The 19,720-nt window shown below is 53.5% G+C and overlaps 2 protein-coding genes across 15 annotated transcripts in view; both read right to left on the bottom strand.

Annotated features, from left to right (window-relative positions):
* Nucleotides 1-1,811: 1,811 nt before the first annotated feature.
* Nucleotides 1,812-8,231, bottom strand: MANF (mesencephalic astrocyte derived neurotrophic factor). Its single transcript, XM_019417001.2, has 6 exons — nt 8,135-8,231; nt 5,742-6,136; nt 5,421-5,661; nt 4,551-4,678; nt 3,427-3,568; nt 1,812-2,239 (listed from the first exon to the last, which is right to left on the bottom strand). The coding sequence occupies exons 1-6, from the start codon at nt 8,229-8,231 to the stop codon at nt 2,055-2,057; spliced, it is 1,188 nt and encodes a 395-aa protein (XP_019272546.2). The 3' UTR covers nt 1,812-2,054.
* The window catches only part of DOCK3 (dedicator of cytokinesis 3), a 600,629-nt gene continuing 587,537 nt past the window's right edge, over nt 6,629-19,720 (bottom strand). For 9 of the 14 annotated variants that reach the window (XM_019416982.2, XM_019416979.2, XM_019416976.2 and 6 more), the window contains 5 exons: nt 16,236-16,354; nt 14,986-15,073; nt 11,086-11,208; nt 10,476-10,558; nt 6,629-9,692 (listed from right to left, as the gene is read on the bottom strand). In XM_019416982.2, coding sequence (XP_019272527.1) covers nt 9,183-9,692; nt 10,476-10,558; nt 11,086-11,208; nt 14,986-15,073; nt 16,236-16,354 — 923 coding nt within the window. In that variant the 3' untranslated portion in view covers nt 6,629-9,182. The remainder of the gene's footprint in view (nt 9,693-10,475; nt 10,559-11,085; nt 11,209-14,985; nt 15,074-16,235; nt 16,355-19,720) is intronic. The other 5 variants (XM_019416983.2, XM_019416978.2, XM_019416984.2 and 2 more) reach the window with 3 other exon arrangements.

The following is a 19,720-nucleotide window of genomic DNA, read 5'->3' as shown; positions in this document are numbered from 1 at the left end:
ATGGACAGGCCCGAGAACCTCCATAGGCCCCGTCCAGGACCCACCGCCCACAGAACAGGCATCCTTAGCGTTCTGGTATCCTATGCAGTGATCGCCGTAAAGGCCGCGAGGCCATGGGCTCTGAATGCACAAGGCCAGACCTGGCAGGCGAGCCAGCAAACCTGCCGTTTACCAAGTGGGAATAGGCTCCTTGGCGCCACTGGGCCCGCCCTCTGCTGCAGCCACCTGAGCAGACAGTGGGCTGTAAGGACAGGGCCACGGAGCCATGGGTGAAGACAAAGCCAAGTCCAGTAGTTACCACAGCTTGCCACGCTTACCTCTGGCTGACCAGTGCCCTTCTGTTCACCTCCAGGCGAGATGTGGGGCCAGTGGGGTGGGTGGAATGAATTCTGCCCAGGCGCCCAAGCCCCCTCAGGATGGCTCCATTCCCCCGAGAGCTGTTGGAAGCATTGCAGAACCTGACCCAACTTCAGCAAGGCAACTGTGGGGTGGGTTAAAGCCTACCAGTTCCTCCTCCTCCCACAACCATAAATAAACCACTCCTGGAACAGCTGAGGCAGGTGCAAGGGGGAAAGCTTAAACGAAAACACCTGTAACATTGCCAGAACTGACCTACACTTCCAGAAGGGACGAGTCAACCCTTTCATAGATAACCTCGGGGGTCAGCCCTACAGTGGGAGAGGTTGTTGTTTTCCCTGTTCTTGTGTTCAGTGTGGCCTGTAGGCCATGGCCATCCATCTCCTAAGGCTTCTGCCTTTAGCTGTGGATTTTCTCAGTGCCTGTAAGGGGATCAGGACACTGTGCTTGTCAGATCCTAACAGCTCATTCTCCAAAACAAGGAAGTCTTGGCCTGAGAAGTGGCTCAACCTTGCTTTCCTCTTAGACGTGGTGTTGTAGATGTGCAAAATGTGGGGCCACTGCACTAGTGGATGCCACAGCAGGCTGTGACAAGGCCTGTGTAGGCAAACTGAATTTAGCAACTGTATAATTTATAAACTGCAAAAAAGGAAGACTGAAGTCTTTCTTGGAAAAGCACTACTGGTCTTTCCCTTCAGGTGGTCTCTGCAGGCCCAAGAAGCAAAGGGGTGTCCACCAAGCCACAGCTTACGCTGACAACTGGGTTCCCCAAGAGCCAACCCCAGAAGTAACTAAAAAAAACAGACTCTGGAGACACTTTGGGGACAAGACCTCAACTATTTTAGACTTATCTTGGGTAAACAAAGGCAAAAGGCAAGCTCTCACTGACTCTTTGTATAAACTGACCTCTGCATATCTCACAAAACCCCAATTAGGCATCAGAGGCTTGGGACTGACCCTACACCACAAACTCAGATGACCAAGTAGATGGCCAGATCTGGATGGTGCTTGGTGGAGGAAGCCAGGCCAAGAGCATCTTTAGAAATGTGATGGTACTGAACACAGGCAGCTACTGAAGTCATCATTCCAGAAAACCATACTAAACATACCCTCAGTCCTGCTTGGACCCAGCCCTGATATAAGCCCCTCCCTTGCACACCAGATTCAACCCCCTGTGCTCTGCCAAGAGGCTGTTCGGCCTCCAGCTCCCCAGGTGGGACTTCCACTCCAAGTCACCTCGGGGTGAGGCATGGGACCCAGTCTTCTCCCGGGCTCGCCTCCAGTCCTGCACGAGCCCCCATGCCTCAGCCCGTGTCCTGCCTGGCATCTCCGGCACTGGCGGCCAAGGGGCAGATGTGAAGATAGCAGACAACTCTTGTGAACTGGAAAGCATAAACTGCTGGGATCTTCGTTAGGGCTGAAATCCTATTTCAGATTCACTTTAATTCTCCAGGGACAGCTAGAAATGTTCTTCCTTTAATAAAAAATTCCCAAACACACTTTGAAGTCCTAGAGTAAACCAGCAACAGAACAAAGTGAACCCCCCAGGGGGCGCTGTAGAGCCAGCATCGGCAGGAGAGCTCCAGGCTTCACACCTGACATTGTCAGGAGCCTGCCTAAAAAATAAATTACAAAAAGGCTGCAGGGAAGACGCAAGTGGAATGCTTTCCCCACAGGTGCAGCGGGGGGCGGGCAGACTACAAATCAGTCCGTGAACCGGCTGCCTTGGGGGCATATTTAGGCATCAGTTCATTAATCTTCCGGATGTAGTCAGACTTCTCTGCACAGCCTTTGCACGTCTCCCCCCAGTCGTCCAGGATCTTCTTGAGTTCTTTAACCCGGAGCTTCTTCAGGTCCACTGTGCTCAGGTCAATCTGCTTGTCTGGAGGAGAGAGTAGGGAGAGCTCGTGGGAGTGGCCAAGGACCCTCATAGTCCTGGCATGGGTCACCCCAGCACAGCCTCCCATCCGTTAAAACAAGCAGTCCTACTGGTCAGAGGGGGACAGACGTTTCCAGACACCTGCAGGTGTGTGTCTGTGCCCAATGCCCTGAACTGGGGGAACTGGCCTGGGCCCTTTCACCGGAAGGCTGGTCTCATGCTGGCAGCATCCACCCAGACATGCAGTATTGCCAAGGACAGGGATGGGGGCTACATGGTTCTTACAGGAGGAACCTTACAGGAGAAATGTGGTTCCCACTCCAAGTGCCTTGAAAAATAGTCACAGTAGAGGTCAAGTCACTGTAGAATGACAGCTCCACGGTGACAGAGCAGAGAGACCCCCTAGCTCCAATTTCCCAACACAGGCCCTGGTCAAGAGCTTACTCTCTCCACAACCACTTGTGACCACAGAGAGACCTTGAGCCAACAGCCTGTCAGGTCACAGTCAGGAGACTGGGCATCCTTGACACAAGTGGACAAACACAGGCCCTTGGACACTCAAGTCACAGTAAAACATGCTGGTGCTGCTTAAACTTTACAGACGAGGACAACTATTCCTGGTCCTGTTTCTGAGGCCTGCTTTTCCCCACCAGTAATGTCGGCAAGAGAGATGCTGCAGCAGCTGGAACTCCTGGCCTGCCTGTCCACACACAGCATTTCTCTTCAAAATGAGGAAGATTGCTGGGCCTTCAGAGCTTATGGCCAGGACAGGTCAGGCCACATCCCTTCTCTGCTCAAAATCCCATGTTCCCAACTTGACTCAGATTAAAGATCCGAAGCCAAATCTTCACCAACCTGCAAGGCCCTCTGTGCCCTGTCTACCGGCCATGCCTCTGGCTGCCTCTGCACTGCCTGTTTGCTCAGCCTGGAATGTTCTTCCCTTAGCTGTTCCACTTGGCTAATCTACCGCCTGCCTCCAAAGTATGTTGAACGTCACCTCCTCAGTGAGGCCTATTCAGACCTCCACCCATGAGGCCAGATCCACCCTGCCCCTCACTTAGCACAGTCTACCTGGCTATAAAGCTCACGAGGCTCTCGTTTCTCACCTGCCTCTCCCAGCTACAAAGTCGACTCCTAATGCCTGAGCTCAGAGGGTCCGTGTTTGTTAAATAAGGTTTAGCCACACTCACCATACTTTAGCTCACAGATTTGGCTGTCCTTCTTTTTGAGCTTCTCACAGACCTTCTCCACAGGGATGTGGTGGGCCAGGGGCTTCGACACCTCGTTGATGATCTTAGTGGCAGCGTCATCTGTGGCCCCAATGTAGTAGCACTGCAACAAGAAAGGACAATGACCTTCAGGAGGTTTCCCTTGAAAGCCTTCTCCTCCACAAAACACTGATATCTCAAAACATCTCTTTGCCAGGACCCCCTTTCCCCACGCCCTCTCTGTACCAGCGGTCAGATTCAGTCAGCGTAAACCCTGGGCTCTTAGTACATGCTCAGTCCCAGAGCTGACAACCTCCACATAAGTTTAAGAGTCGCCAGGATTCAGACCTTTAAAAAAAAAAGACACACAGGGGCGCCTGGGTGGCTCAGTCGGTTAAGCGTCTGACTTCGGCTCAGGTCAAGATCTCACAGTTCGTGAGTTCGAGCCGCGCATCTGGCTCTGTGCTGACAGCTTAGAGCCTGGGGCCTGCTTCCAATTCTGTGTCTCCCTCTCTGCTCCTCCCCCGCTCATGCTCTCTCTCTCTCCTTCAAAAATAAATAAAAACATTTAAAAAATTAAGAAATAAATAAATAAAAAAAGACAAACCAGCGATTGCCAGGGAAATTAAAGCTACAAAAATCATTTCATTAGGGCTCTTGTCCCAATTCAGCTCTGGCATACCCTGTGCCCACTTTGTTATCTTGTGTCCTCGCACGTGGCCTCTGAACACTCACATGGTTGTTCTCTCTTCCTGGGATGCTCTTCCCTCCTGCCTTGCAATGACAACTCTTCCTCAGAGAGATTCTTGACTATTTTGCCTAAATCAGCATCTACCCTCTCTGCCAGAGCACCGTGGTCTATTTTCTGCTGGACACTCATCCCACTGCTGTCATTTGTTTGCCTGTCATTTCTCCCCACTGATACTCCCAGTGCCCAGCACCCAGTACGTGCTCATTCAATACTAACAGGGTAACAAAACCTCACAACTGCAGAATTCATGAAAACACTGGAGACTGGAGTCCCACACTAGCATACTAACAGAACAGTTAACCTCCTGAACAGGCAAGTGGGCAGGGCCAGCCAAGGAGGGTAACCAGCTACTCACCAACCGATTCTCTTTGCCTCTTGCTTCCCGGCAGAATTTTATAAGCTCTTTTTCAACAGAGGATGGTGAGAATGTGACATCTCGATCTTTGAGGTCCTGATAAAATCTTCCCAGATAAGAGATACAGACTGGAAAAGAGAGGGAAGGGAGATGCTCAGCAATCACCAAGGTGCACCCCAATCCACCAGGAGGGAACTCCGTCATCAATTTAAATAGCAGACAAGGTGAGAGATGAGTTTTTCCATCACCGGGTTTTCTCAGGTGCCCACGGGCGGGCAGAACCCACCTCCGGGTTGCTGGGGTCCCTTGGTACACCTAGGGCACATGGGGAACGAGCATCACCCAGTGACCCACACATGGCTCCTCCCTGCTCCTTCCATAAAGTTTAAGCCGAGATTGAACACGTGTCCTTGGGATGGACTCACTGTGACCTCAGAAGAGGCCAAACCGGAGGGCGAAGACAAAAACAATCCAAACGCTTCTCATTTCCAAATACAACATCGAACCCGAGGTGCGGCTTCGCAGGCCCACCGGCCCCAGAATGGTGCCCATGGCCGGCCCTGGGGACTCCCGACCTGGGCCAGGGAGAGCCTCTGCCCCGTGATGGGAAAGGAAAGAAACTCCGGCGTTATCTCAATTTCAAGCCAAGTTTTCTGCACGATCTAGTTCCAACTTTTTCTTGTTGGACCAGTTTCCTAGGCTCAGGAACTGTTTTCTAGGCCGGCGTCCGCCCCTCTTCGGGCGGACCCCGCTGGGACGGCCGCCGCCCCCGCCCGTTCCAGCCCCGGCCTCTCGGCCGTTCGGTGGTCTGGGTGGGTTCAGAGCCGCCGCCAGGCCGGCCTCGGTGAGCGGACCCCGGCCCCGCCGCACCTTCGCAGTCGCCTGGCCGCAGAGCCCGGCCGCCCGGCAACACGCTCAGAGCCAGCGCCACCGCCAGCCCCTGCGTGGCCCACATCCTCCTCCTCCTCCACCACCGCCGCCGCCGCCGCCGCCGCCGCCGCCGCCGCTGCCGGACTGAACCGCGCCCGCCGTGAGGAGCTGCCTCCGGGTCCCGGCCGCGCGCCGTAGTTCCCCATTGGCGGGCGGACCCCGCGCCCTCCCACACGCCGCGCTCTCATTGGTCCACGCGCCCGGGAGCCCAGACGGGCGGCTCCACGCTGCCCTTTCTTATTGGCTGGTAGCTTCGCCCGCCCTTGGCCCTAGACAGTTGTCGGCCGCTGATTGAACCAGGGCGGCCGGCAGGAAGCGGCCGCGAAGGCGGCGGAAGGGATCCGGGCCGCCATCTTGAGTAGGGGCAGCAGCTGTGACAGAGGCGGGGCGCCGCGGACTGGCGCAGAGGACTGGTGTGGGGTTCGGCTTCAGCTTTGCGCCTGACTTGTCCCGAGTAGTCCCTGCTCTGGGACCCACGTCTTCCCGAAAAATCCCTCCCCACCCCGGGGCCCCAAGGGCAGGCAGGGAGAGCTGACCGCTGCAGGCCAGGTTTCGGGAGGTTCTTTTCTTTTTTTCAAACGATACCGTGGGCGGAGGATCCAGGCTTCGGGAACGTCTGCGGAAGCTCTTGCGCCCGCGAGGCCTGCCGACCCGGTCTGAATGTCCGCATCAGGCCGGAACCCGTCTTGTAGGAGCTAACTGGACGCCGGCCGGGGTGGACAGAAGCTGGGCTGGAGGATTTCTCATTGGAAGGGCCCTCTCCGAGCGGCCGTCCTAGGCCTCGGGGAGCGCCTGGCCTCCTTAGGTGCTGTGGCTGTAAGATCCGAGCCGGCCCGCCTCAGCGAGGAGCTAAAGGACTGGCCCGCCGCCTCCGGTTTTCCCACCGAGCCTCAGGATCCCTGGCTGCCGGGGGCGCCTCCTGGGTGGGGGCCCGCGAGTCAGCCGACGAGCACTCGAGGGGGTTTCCTCTTTGGCTGCCCTCCCTTCCAAGTGCAGGGCTTGGCTGTCTGAAGGCAGGGCGTGGAAAAGGCTGGCTCCGTGCTCCGTGCAGAGAGGTTTCTATGGGGCTAAAGGGCTTGGAGCCCAGCGACAAGGGATGGAGAGGGGCACTTGGGCTGCTCCCATTCAGTGAATTCAGTGGGTCAGTATCAGGTATTCATCTTTAATTCACATCACAGCAGTCAAAGGAGTGGGGAAAGGGGGAGAATCAAGTGGCAGATATTTACATCTAAAATTCACATTACTTGTTGGATTTAGAACATGCTACCACAATATATACAGTAAAATACTTTTTGGGACACTAGTACAAATTGTTTTTCCTCTTAACTTTGCTTTCTGGTACAGGTATAAGATAATTTTTAAACCACTTTTTTAAACATAAATACACACACAAAAAAAAAAGGTTAGAAGTTTTCTTATTTTAAATAAGCACAGAATGCCAGAGGTTAAAAACACATTTATAGGGCTGAATACCAATTGGACATCACACTCTATACATTTTTTGCTCAAATTCCTGTACAAATACACAGCATTCAAATAGGTATTTACAAATAAGCTTGAAAGAATGAAAATCAGTATTTCACAATCTTTTCAGAGGATTCTCATTTCTGGCCTCCCACTTCCCCTCAGACTGGCTGTTCTCCAACAAAAGGGATTTGGATTATGTCCTTTCATCCAGTTAGGGAAAATGGAAAGGGAAGACAAACCTAGCTTACCTTACATAAAAAAGCAAGGCCAAACGAACCCACAACCCACACTGCCCTCCCTACCCTCCTGTGCTACAAGGTGGAGAAGGTCGATGTTCTTATGTGATGACTGCCTTGTCCAGGGATTGAGGTTCAGAAGTGCCCTAAAATCTAAAGATGCCCTTCTACCTAAAATTCAAATCCAGAGCTAGCCCCCCACTCTCTAACACTTGTGAACACCACATACTCTACGCCTGCCCTCTGAGGTCAGGGTTGCCATGACTCACCCACTCTACCTAGAGCTATCCTTATAATTATCAGAAATGACCCCTGGTGAGAGACACCCCCAGATGCCCTGAAGGTAATGTGGCCCTTCATCTACCCAGTTGGTTACTTGCTGGCATTTCCTGTTCGATAAGCTGGCATTTGTTTACAAGAAAAGAACACCTTGGCTGGCCTTGTCTGTTTGGAAAGGTGGGCTGTGGGGGAAAGGATGGAGGTCTAGGACCCAGGGCCTGGCCAGAAGAGGAACTAGGGGAGAACACATCTGCTCAATAAGGAGAAGGCAGCCTTGTGACCATCAAAGTTGTGAACTTATGCAAATGAAAAAAAAAATTTTGTAGACTTTTTTTTAAGTAACTTAGAAGCACCCTGGTAAAATACTATTACCACCCCACCTTATCCCCCCCCCCCCCAAATAATAAACCAAGAGAAAAATCCGTGCCCTGACCTGAAAAAGTTTCCTATAAAGATACCATTGCGCTCTGCCCAAAAGATTGGGAAGGCTGGAGAAACTGCCCTCCTGCCCACCCTGAACCCTGAGTGGTGGTCCCCGTGGGCTTGGAGGGGGGGGGGGTGGTGAGCTACACTTGGCCACTTGAGAGAGGATAATTCAACCTGTGTGGCTCTCTGCTTCCAAAGGAGGGGCTTCCTCCCACCCTCTTTACCTAGAAGCTTGCTGAACCTTACCACGAGTCCTCAGGGCTGGAAGCCTGGCTGGGCAGCCAGCCCCACTGCTCAGAGGTAGTGCTGAAAATCCCTGATTCAGGAACTGGATGACAGGCATTCTGGCCACTTCTGAAAGAGGATTTCTGGCCCCTGCCACACCCCAGCCTCGCTCTATACCAGCTTGTCTCTCAACACTTGGCCTCCTGGGCCATGGGGAAGAAGGTGGCTAGGGCCTCTGGCTCCACACCCCCACACAAGCGCCGGGGGCAGAGGGTGGGAGATAACCTTTGCAGATCCATTCATCAAGGGGGCTCCTGCAGGGCATGAGGTGTATGGAGAATGTAAGGGAGCAAATGGTCAAATAAAAGCGATGGAAAAATCCAAGGTAGAGTGAGAGACAGGGCTGGCCCATGGAAGCTTGGCAGTGTGCCCTGGGCATGCAGTTAGGCCAGGTCACATGCCTGAGCTGGCAGGTTGGCTCAAGCAGCCCCTCAGTCTCGCACTCCTGGATGGAAGAGTGGGCAGGTGGGTAGGCATTTGTGCAAAACGGCTTGTAGCTCCCTTGTCCACCTGTGACATGTAGTCCACGTGGTCCTTGCGATCCCTGAATACAACCATGAGTTCTTCTGTCCACACAGCAACAGAAGAAGTCCCTAGTGCAATTTCCATTCTTCTGTGCATCTCTGCCCTGGAGGGAGGGCCTGGAGCTCCTACCCCTGGGCCCTGCAAAGCTGCAAAGCAATTCTCTCTGTGCAATATCTCCATATAGCTCCACGTGGTCTGGAACTGCAGGAGGAAGAAAGCATCTACTGCACAAAGGAAAGAAAGGAAAACCCATAGAATGGAAATGTAGAAAATGAAATAAAAAGAGAAGCCACAACCCTTCATGCTGCTGCGGCCTCTGTACATGGCAACACACAAGTTCACGGCAGTAGAACGTAGACTCGGGGTGGTTCTCTCCTGAGTGCCAGGCCTCTCTGGCTCCCTGGTGAGGGGACTTGCTTTTCAGACCTGGAGTGGATGGGCAAGCTGCTCACAGAGGGCGGCGTCCCAGCCGCCTCCTTGCCCCTCACTGTTCCCCTCGGCCATGTTCCCAGGCCATGCGGGCCTGCTCTTCCTTGGCGCTCCCTGGGGGCAGTGAGGCCTTGCGGTGCAGGCCCCGAGGCCTGTCAGCATCTTCGCGTAGCAGCACGCCTTCATCGTGCTCCAGGGCCGGCAGGCGGGTGTGGTAGGGCTTGGGTGGCAGCGCAGGTGGGTCCATGGGGTCCTGAGGGATGACACACCCCGGTGCTGAGTGGCTTCGGCATGGCTGGGCCTTGATGGAGTCCAGAACGGCGGACTCGGAGAGGCTGTAGTGGACAGGGAGGTAGGGTGGCTCAAGATCTTCATCTGCATTCCAGGCCTGGCTTGGCATGGAGTCCATGGTGTCAGTTCGAGGTGGGACCTCTGAGGAGTGCCCAAAGTTACTCTCGCTCAGGGAGGACACGCCGCTGCTGGCACTGCCAGACAGTGTAGAGTTGCTGCCGTCCAGACCTGACTGGGGGCTTGTGGGGGAGGCTGGGATAGGGTGGAGAGGAGACTGCAAAGGAAAGGGTGGGCATATTAGAATCCCTTTCTCCAGACAGGTGGGCTGGCCCACTAGGTGAAGAGAGGACCAAGTACCCGCACATATTGGATACACATTTGTTTCTTCAGCAGCTGCCCCCCAAGCAAGCCAGTGGAACCCCAGAATCAGCTACATTTCTGTGGACAAAAATGGCCCTGGCCTGGCTGCTAGGCATTTATATCCCGTGTGGCTCTGGGGTGCTAACAGAAGGGCTGGGTGGGCAGGCCAGTGCAGAGAGCAGGAAGAACCCCAGGGGACATAGGCCAGATGAATGCATTCTGTTGCTAAAATCTGTGACAGAGACTGTCTTTTCCAACATGCAGAAAAATTAAGGAGTTTTCATAAGGCTTTGCTGTCTCCTGTTTCTTGCTTTTGACTGGCCTCTAGTGTAAAATGCTCTCTGATCTACCATGGAAATGTCTTTTCACTTCTTGAACTGTAGTGCATTGATACCTAGTGGTGTCAGCAGGGAGTCCCCAAGCCCCTCACTGCCCCTTGCCGGTGCATTCAGGGTACTCGTGTGTTGCTGTCCCCAGGACCCTCTGACCTCCCTGTCCCCATCGCATTGATTGCAGGACACATGGGTCATCTGCATCACAAGTGTGGCTCTGGCCACCCCCAGCTTCTGCCAGGCTGGTTGCTCTGGGACAGAGGAGCACGGAAGGGCTGTGGTTCTTTTCGTAGACCCAGGAGATTCCAGAGCAGACAAGAAGATTCCTTTCACACTCTTGTGGGGCTGTTGCTTCAATACATTACCTTGCGCAGAGTCCGGGCAGGCAGGGCCGGGGGGGTGTCACCCAGGGGGTGGTGGAAGGCGTCAAAGTGTAGGGAGTAATGACCTGCAAAGGGAATAGAACAAGAGCCTTAGCTGGGGCTTTCTTGGGCTGTGTGCTGGCACATCTTCCAACTGCGCAGCTGTGGGAAGAGTCTCCTGGGCACCCCTCAGCATTGAAGGTCACAGAAAAACCTCTCTTTTCACTGAAGTTCTCCAAAACAGGCTGCTGGAGTAAAAGGCACCTGTGCCACACAGAAGGTCAAGAAGGTCAAGTACGGCCAAGCCCATGGAACGGTGGGCCACAGGCAGTTGTAGCTCTCCGACAGGCTGGTGAGGAGCCGGCCAGCACAGTCTGTTCCATTGTCTTCAGCCCCCCTGGTTGGGAAGGCCTTCCTGAGCTCACCTGCTGTACTTGGAAACCTCACGACCCCAAAGCCCAGCAGGCTTCTTCCTGTGGTGGGGATATTTCTTCCTTGGCTGAGTCAGCCCAGAGAATGGCCCATCTTCTTAGTCTCGAGGGCTGCTACCCTCGCCTCTGAGTTGAGTCTGAAACCAGGGGCTATCTGGGGGACCCGCTGGAGGTCTTCTTACCATGCAGCAGGCTTCGGGGAGGCACTGGGGGGGCCAGGCTGCGCCCCATGTGGGCAGACAGGAAGGGCTGGGCCTCTCGGGCTCCGCTATCCAGGCTCCAGCTGCTGGGGGCTGCTGGCACTGCTGAAGGGTGGAAACAGATGGCATGAAGGGAGGTTACTTCTGAGCCATCCTCAGGGAGAAGCCCATCTTACAGCCTATGGCTTCTCCAGGTGTGCACTGTGTAGCCAGCACATGTGTGAGTGGCATGCCAGCCCCCCAAAAACACTGGCCACGTGAGACACTGTGGCCCATGGGGGAGAGTGACCAGGGACAGAAGCTGCTTAAGAGGATAGCAGCAGAGTGGACTGACGTCTGAAGAGTACTCAGGGTGAGGCAAGCTGAGAGACAGTGCAGCAAGGAGTGAACATCTGCAGCCTCCGGGATTTGTCAGAAGAGGACAGAGAACAGAAGTGAGCAGAGCAGAGTGGAACGGGCTGATGGGACAGAATGCAGACAGAATGCAGGCCACAGAGCTCCTCACCAGAGCCAAGTCAGGGCTCTCCAACTGCCCTGGCCTAACAGGAAAAGCAGGGAGCACAGGGGGCGAGAGGCACAGACTGCCCCATCCTAGAGCTAGTGCACAGCCAGGGTGTGGGCAGGAGTTGCCCCCCAAAAGGCCTCTGGTAACATACAAGCTGTTCCCACCCCACTGCTTCTCTGCCTACTGACTGGATTTGGGATGCACAAAGGGTTTTCAGGCAAGGACTGGTGTGCCTGCTGAAGGGAAGAGTATACAGCCCAAGAGTTGTGGCTCAGGTCTGGTTCCACCCGTGGCTTCCCAAGAAAAGGGAGGGCTGTGGGAATGAGGGTGCTTTTAGGCTTGCAGAGAGGCCCAGTTCCTGGCATCCACATGCCATGGATGCAGGGTAGAGCGGGCCTTGGACAAAGGGAAACAGAGTGTCCATCTATGCCAAGGAAGGAGGCCAGTGCCAGAATACTGGTCCGTTCACACCCCTCCCCCAGCCACAGCTGAGGTGAGCAACTTTGCAGGAGAGGAGAGGAAAGGAAGAATGGCTGGATCTTGGGCTAGAGGGTGCCACTCTGCAGGAACAGCAGGGGACATATAAATACTGTTGGCCAACTCCTCCTGGAGACCAAATACCACTGACAAGAAATGTGTCTTTTCTCTAATGGAGCTAGGCAAACATAATCTCCCTTTTGGGCTATCAGCAGCAGGGAAGCAGCTCATAATTCAGAGACCTAGCCCCCAGCTTTGTTCTGAGGCAGTTATAACTCAAGTGTGCCCGAAGAGGCTGGGGTTTGTGCTCTTCCAGCGCCAGGTACCGAGCGGGAAATGCTAGCGCCTAAAGGAATAGAGAGGTTCTGGAAAGGAAGGAGCTGGGGTCCAGCCTTCAAGGAGGATGTGGCCAGGAGGGGCTGGGCCCATGTGGTCCAGGGATAAGATAGTTATGCCCTTCTCCTTCCTTCCCATTAGTGAGGAACTCGAGGGCTTGCAGTAGAACACAAGGTAGAACTCTACTACCTGAACAGCCTCAGTTCTAAGGACTGCTCAGTCTCATGGGATAGCTGATGGCAGGTGGCTGGTGGGAGGGCATGGCAGTGATTGGGTGGGCAGGCACTCAGCTGTTGCCTAAAGGGAGGAAAGAATTCTGAATGTGATGAGCACCAGGTGGATTCTACCAGAAGGCCTCCTTGGAGAGCCTGAGGCAACTGAAGAACAAGATAGGCCCATTCTCACACAGACTCTCCTCAAGATGGGGCATGAGCTTCTGGGTCCTCATCACTGAAACTTGCTCTCTCCAAAGAGAAAAGTTCTAAAAAAAAAAAAAAAAAGCCCCCGAATTTCAGGAATTAAGAAGCTTGGAGGTGGGTCTGGGCAGCTTCCCCAAAGGGGTCCTGACAGCCCAAGCTCTCACTGCAGGGCCACAGATGTTCACCCACAAGAACCCACAGGAACTTGTGGGCAGCGAGGCTATGGGGCAAAAAAGCTGGCAGGCTGCAGGGCTTTTCAAAGGGTGCCTGCCTGAGCCACTCCAGTGATCCAGAACCATCTAGTTCACCCTATAGACTGATGTTGGTGAGCAATGAGGCCCATGGACCTCTGCCATGTGACACAAATGCACTGGGGCTAGTGGAAAGTCTAAGATGGAGCGACTTATCCTGGCAGAAGGGGGCAATCCCTACTGTGGCCTGGCCATTTCTTGCTCTGTCTCTGTGAACGGAGGTCCAGCACTGGCCTGAGAGTCACTGCCTGGCAAAGAGAGATGACAAGTGAGAAGCAGAGTCCTTGTGGGACTCAGGATCCTGATGACAAGAGAATGGTGATAAGTATGTATAGCTTCTGCTCTGGAGGATCCAGGAAGAGACTTAGGGAGCCACTACTCTGGCCTGTGTGTTCCCACTAGGCAAATGTCTTATTTGGTGCCCACAAAACACTGGCACTGTGGCATGGACATGCTTGCTGTGGCCTCAGCCTCTTTCCTTCCCACACTTGGGGATGGGCATGTCCAGCTTCTTGCTGCAGCCTGGTCTGAGGCCTGGTGTTCTTCTTTGTCCAGTTGGCATAGGGTCCTGGTCTGGCCACCAGCACCCACTTGAGCTCTGAGCTCTTCTGTGCTCTTGGCTAGTTTTCAGATGGCCCCACATCTCAGAAGAAAAGATACTGTGGATTTTGGCCCCTGAGGCCAAAATGGCACTGTATTTTGTGGGAATAGGTGCAAGGTCCAGGTAAGCCGCATGTTTTTGGGATGTGCAGGCTTGAGGCTAGGAAGTCATCTTCGGCGGGAATCTCCATATCCTTTGTGGTTGAGCACCTGGTACCTATGCCTACCAGCCACTGAGGTTGTGGACCCAGTGTCTGGTCTCCTTAAAGAAGACACAGAGGCATGTCCTCTGTGGTGAGCAAGGGAGGAACAATGACAGTGGGGACAGTAGACAGCACTTGGTGAGGAGGTGCAATGACAACATGGTGACAGCTTTGGAGGTACAGGTTCTGATGGGACAGCAACTTGTATTCCTGGGGACTGAATTTGCCCTAAGCTCCACCAGATGAAGGAGAGGGAGGGGAAACTACAGGGAGAGGGGCTGATATGGGGCCAGGTTCTGGGTGGCAGGTGCTCTAGCATAATCCTCATATAGGTATTGCTTTGTGTTAAAATTAAGTCAGATCTCCATGTGTGAGGCTTTGGGCCAGGGTCATGTAGGGTCCAAGTCTGGTTCTTCCATCAGCTTGCTGCAGCGGGACACAGGGTAAAACTCCACTATCCAAACATCCCCTGTTCTAAGGACTGCCCGGGTTCATGCCCAAGTTGATGGGCTTGTAATCCCTGCTAATAAGATAGACTCATAGCAGCTGGCCACTTGCTGGCCAGAGTGGCTGCAGGAGGACTCAACTCAGAGTACCTAGGGCTTCCTTGGAGAGGATTGTCTCTGGGAAATTCACTTTGCCATGGTCTGTCCTTCCCATTCTTCTAGGAGCTTGCTCAGCCACAGGCCTATTCTGAGCAATAAGGAGAGGTCCCTGAGGGCCCAAGTTGAGAGTGACCAAAGGGGCCATCGGGCCTGCTGAATCCTGGAGCTGGTTGGGAGAAGCCCAACAGTCTGAACACAGCAGCCTGAGTTTCCATAAACATGGGCTCAGGGCAGGTAGCAGCTGGGGCCTCTCTGAAGGTGGGCCCTTGGGAGAGAGATACATAAACTAACAGGATCCAAACTTAGCATCAAACCGGACATGGGTTAAACAGTGAGCACAGGAGTTGGTCAGGACTCTGGACACACAGACAGGCCTGGGTGTTGGAGTGTGGCACAGCCTTGGCCAGTTGGTGCTCAGGGACAAGAGTCAGACACTCAGGATGGGGACAGACATGGGGGAAGGCCACCTGGAAAGGGGAACAATACCTTTTTCAGCCACAGACAGATTGGGATCACTGCAGGGTTTGCAGGATCCGACCACTTGCTGGAACAGGGCCCGCTGGAAATTTGGCAGCTGAGGGGGGAGAAAAATATCAAAGATGGTGAAAACAACCAGTTACACCTCAGGAGGCAGAGCTATGGGCCCAGGAGCCAGATCATATTAAGAGAAGACAGGGAAATCAAAGCAGTGGTACCGATCATGCTCAGCCATAGGAAGACTGTCCCTCGCTATCTGGCTCTGAGTGCTGCCATGTCAACATTGGAGGCACCTCCCTACAATGCCTGGCTGGGCTCCAAGCTGTCTTGTACATGGCCAAGAAAAAGGACATAGGCACCTGAGGGTATCTAACTGTATCCCTCTGTCCTGACAGGGAGACCCATTGGCAGAAAGGACTGAGGCACCCCTCTACCCCTCAGCACTGGCAGGCTTGGCCTCCTGGAGATCCTTGCACAGGCCCAAGTTAGCAATGTGGATAAGGCAAAGGGCAGCACTCAAGCCTAGAAAGTCACGGACAGGACTCACTGTTCTGATGGGCAGCTGCCAAGCAGGCCTGCTCCCTCTACCTGGCAGGGCTGACCAGGCACAAGGAAGTACAGCTGAGAAACACCTTGCACTCTGGGACTAGGTAACAGTTGCTTGGAGGTGATTTTCATGGACTCTGATAGAAGGGCAGGCAGATTGGGCAGAGGAAGTAGTTAATCCCCACAGCTCTTTGTTCAAGGCCCCCAGGTAGGACATCCAGAGAGCTGTGCAAATGGTGGAGAGAGTAGCCTCAAGAGGCAATGAGGGGCTTCAGATAGATGGATGGATGAAAGAGGCAGAGTCTGTCTCAGTGAGGATGCCCTTCACACACACAGGGAGGAAGACCATCCTCCAGACCCATGTCCACCACTGCCTTCTCAGGATAAGAAAGAATGAGGTTCCTCTGCTAGACTGTTTATGGATAAGGAGTCCAGGAAGCTGTACAAGCAATGGGTTGGCAAGAAGGACAGCCACACAAGCAATTGTGGCTCTAACCCGCCAGCATTCTTCCTACAGGTCCACTCCATCTGGATTGCTGATCCTCAGAGCCACTGCAGTCCTGTCCAGAGTGGGCACCCAGCAGCCTTCTGAGGGTCTTATGGCAGAATGAAGGAGGCACACAGGGCAATATAGAAAGCCTAGCAGATGCAATGAGGGCAGCCCAGGCCGCCATACTTGCAGCAGAGGGCAGTCAGTAGTCTGGGTCCACTACCTGTCCGTTCTCCAGGATGGCTGCTGGATACATGGCACTGCTTGGGCGGTCCCGGTGTGTGGGCAGCAGCAACATCATTTCCCGGGCGTGGCGGTACTTATCTGGCAGAGAGGGAGAGCCTGTAACCAAGTGAGAACAATCACGCACAGATGACAAGCCACAGATGGAAGGCCCAGTGGGCAAGCATCCTTGGGGCCAGGGAACCAGGGTAGGTGTCCCCTTGCAGCTGGGGTGAGGATGAGCTCAGCAAGCACAGGAGGAATGAAGCAGAGCCCGCTGGTGAGATGGTGGTGGGGCCACACCTGACGTCCCAGCTGAGGTGGGCATACTGCAGACTGGGGCAATGCAGGCCCACTGATAGAGCCCCCTCACGATGCTTAGAGGCAGATCATGAGAACCGAGGACAGGAGCTGGGCCCCAAAGGGCCCCCTGCACCCAGCGCTCTTGGGATATGGGGTGACCTGGATGCTGGGCTCTTTCAGGGGGCCCAGCCATGGGCACAGGGCAGCTTGCAATGGAGCCATCACACAGAGACAGAGACACTGAGATAACATAGTGGCATGGTTCTTACTTGACGCATTGTGTCTCCCCACACTTACCGTCTCCAGATACCAACTGGCCCTGTTCTCAGCTGACCCCCTACCACCTTTGCCCAAAGGCTTCTCCTTCCCATATTCGAGGCCTCCAGAGCCTGGCCTCTGCTTTCCTTGCTGTCCTACCATAGCTCCAGAGCCAGGCTGGCTGGGGGCCCAGGGCCCTACATACAGGTGGCTCTCCAGAGTTTCTCTCTCTGAGACTTGCCCTTCAGTGAACTTGGGGGTCATATGGGAGCTAGTCTGGGAGTTGTGGGGCTTTAAGCCAGGCTCTTGAGTTGACTTGGTTCCTGCTCTTCTTTTGTGAGGCTTCTGTGGTGATATCCTCTGGCCTGAGGGGCTGTTACAGAGGCCAGACCTCAGCAGATGTGGTGGTCCAGTCCCCATCAATGCAGGCCACAGCTATAGGTCTTCAGGAACCTGTCAGCCTATGGTCCTTGAGGGTACCTTCCACAGAGATAGAGAGAACAGCTTTCTGACTTTCTTTGGGAATGGATCATTTGGAAGGCCCTCCAGACGTGTACCACTCGTGCCAGACACCAGCATGTCCATGAGAAACTAGCCCATGGGCAGCCTCTGGCTGGCTCAAGTGGTTGAAACCCCTCTGTGGCGTGCTCTTAGTGAAGCTAGAGAGTCCAAGGGCTCCATCTGAGAAGTGAACCTGCAGCTCTGGAGGCTCTGTGTTCTTGAAACCCAGGGTCCCTGGGGCCTTCCTTTGACTATGCCATGAAAGCACTGTCAGAGCACAACTAAAATAGGTCTCTGCAGTCAGCTTCCCCAGGAAGCTGCGACATTCCTCTTGTACTCATTTTAGACCAAGAAGATGAGCCTTAAATACCTTGAAGAAGTCAGTATAATAAAAATCAGTAATGGCTGTTTAGAGAAAAATGGAAAAGAGTTCCTAATTGCAATGATTTCTATAGTGCCTTCCCAGCAAGAAACTGAATGCTCCCTGAGCCCTGCCAGCCACAGCTCTGGACAGGACCCTTTTACTTAGTGTGCACAGAAAGAGACATGCACCTTTACACCAATCCAGTTACATCAAACTCCAACCTAACACCCATTCCACACCAGGCACGTGGTTGGAACATGGCACACTGCCTGACTTAGGCTGGCCATGGTCCCTGATCTCACAGAACTCACAGCCTGGCCCACCAGGCCAACCCCACATCTGCATACTCCATGTGCTGACACATGTCAGGGGTGCTAGGATGGAGGGACAGTAGCCTGCAGGCCCCAGATGCTGTGCTGAGGATTTGAATCCATGTGATGGAGACCCCTCTTGTGCTATAACAGAGAGGTGCTTTGTGCTACTGCCAAGTTTTCCAATTCTGCCACCTCACTTTTCTCACTGCCCTCAGCCCTGGGCAGCCAATCCCATGGTAGCAGAGAATGATGGTTACTTTTCATTAAAACATTTATATACCACAAGGGCTTTGGTGTCACAGGACTTTTGAACTGCTTGAGTTGTAGTCTGGTAAACCCAAGGGAGGCTATGTCCCAGCATGAGGTATTCAAGGAGGATCAATCAGAATCTCCAGGTTTCCTAGCTCCACTCAGTCTTTTGACCATTAGGGGGAGCTGCCTACTTACAGGAGTTTAGACTGTGCCTTGCAGGCCTTCTGGAAGATTTCAACAGGGACCACAGCAGAGAGTGTCAATGGGCTTGGTGAGGTAGGCCACTGGTGTCATGACCACTCTTGGGTGTGGGGGAGGGGACTCCAATGCAAAGGACTCTCCAGAACACCTTCTCCATAAAAGCCTTCCCTTTACCCGTAACAACCAGAAAAAAGAGCAGACTTCTCCCTTCCCTCCATGCCCCCAGTGCATCTCCTACTTCATCTACCACATCTATCTGAAAAAGCAGTCTTCTTCTGTGATTCCAGATCTCTCTCCATCTTCTCTCACAGGGCCTACTTCTGGTATGCTACATACTGGCCTACGGTTTTCTCCAGATAGGCCTGCACATGGATTGCATGGATGGTGTAACCTAGAAATGAATTCCTGCTCCTTCTTAGTTGCCTCTGCACTCATCACCATTCCCAGCTTTGGGAATGTTTACTTTTGTACTTAATGTCTACTCCAGAAAGGGAAGGGGCTTCTGTCAGCCTTTCTCTATATGCTATCCTGGAGTTTGGCCCCTGTGATAGCTTGTCTCCAGAGATGGAAACCACCAATGCCTTCCCTTCAAAAACACACATGCCACTCTTCACATGATGAGGTGCAGTCTCATTCCCCACCTTGGTCTCTAGGTTGGCCTTAGTGACTTGACTAGTTGACAGAATGTGGCAAAAGGACCATTATGGGTTTCCAAGGTTGGGTAATAAGAAGCCTTGCAACTCTGCCTGGGTACCTTAGAATGCCTGTTCTGAGAAAAATCAGCTGCATGCTGTGAGAAGCCCGAGGTACAAGTAAAGACCCTCCAAAGTGACTCTGGTGGACAGCCCCAGCTGAGCTTCCAGCTGCCATCTTGGATATGCAGCCTAGCTGAACCTTTAGATGATTCCAGCCTCAGGTGACATCTGACTGCAAGCTCATGAGAGACTGCAAGCCTGGAAGCAATAGCCAGTGACCGCCTGGTGAGCTCAGACCACTCCTTTCTGTTGCCATCCTGCACAGCCACCCTGAGAAGCACTAGATCCTAGTCACTATAGCTGATTTCCATTCCACTGCAAATGCTTCTGTCTAAAAGGGCAGAGAATCAAATTTCACTGAGAACTAGGATCAGATTGTGAAAAAGATGCTGGCTCAGAAAACAATATTGAGCCAATGAATACGAAATCAGGCAATAACTGGCAAAGTAAATAGCTTTTCACAGAGCCATCTCTCCTGATTACGCCTTTCTTAGCTGACAAGGTCTTTTTGGTTGCTGTTCTTTTTTAGAATAATATT

The sequence above is a fragment of the Panthera pardus genome, unplaced genomic scaffold, assembly GCF_024362965.1.
Source record: "Panthera pardus isolate Hobbes unplaced genomic scaffold, ASM2436296v1 HiC_scaffold_8, whole genome shotgun sequence".
Taxonomy (NCBI): Eukaryota; Metazoa; Chordata; class Mammalia; order Carnivora; family Felidae; genus Panthera; species Panthera pardus.
This window is presented reverse-complemented; position numbering and strand designations above follow the sequence as displayed.

Coding starts and splice junctions, on each gene's coding strand:
- MANF (XM_019417001.2), bottom strand. CDS start 8,231: ATGCCTGTCATCCAGTTCCTGAATCAGGGATTTTCAGCACTACCTCTG. Junction 6,137..8,134: donor TCCAGCCCTGAGGACTCGTG/GTAAGGTTCAGC, acceptor GCGGACATTCAG/ACCGGGTCGGCAGGCCTCGC. Junction 3,569..4,550: donor GAGGCAAAGAGAATCGGTTG/GTGAGTAGCTGG, acceptor TTCTTGTTGCAG/TGCTACTACATTGGGGCCAC.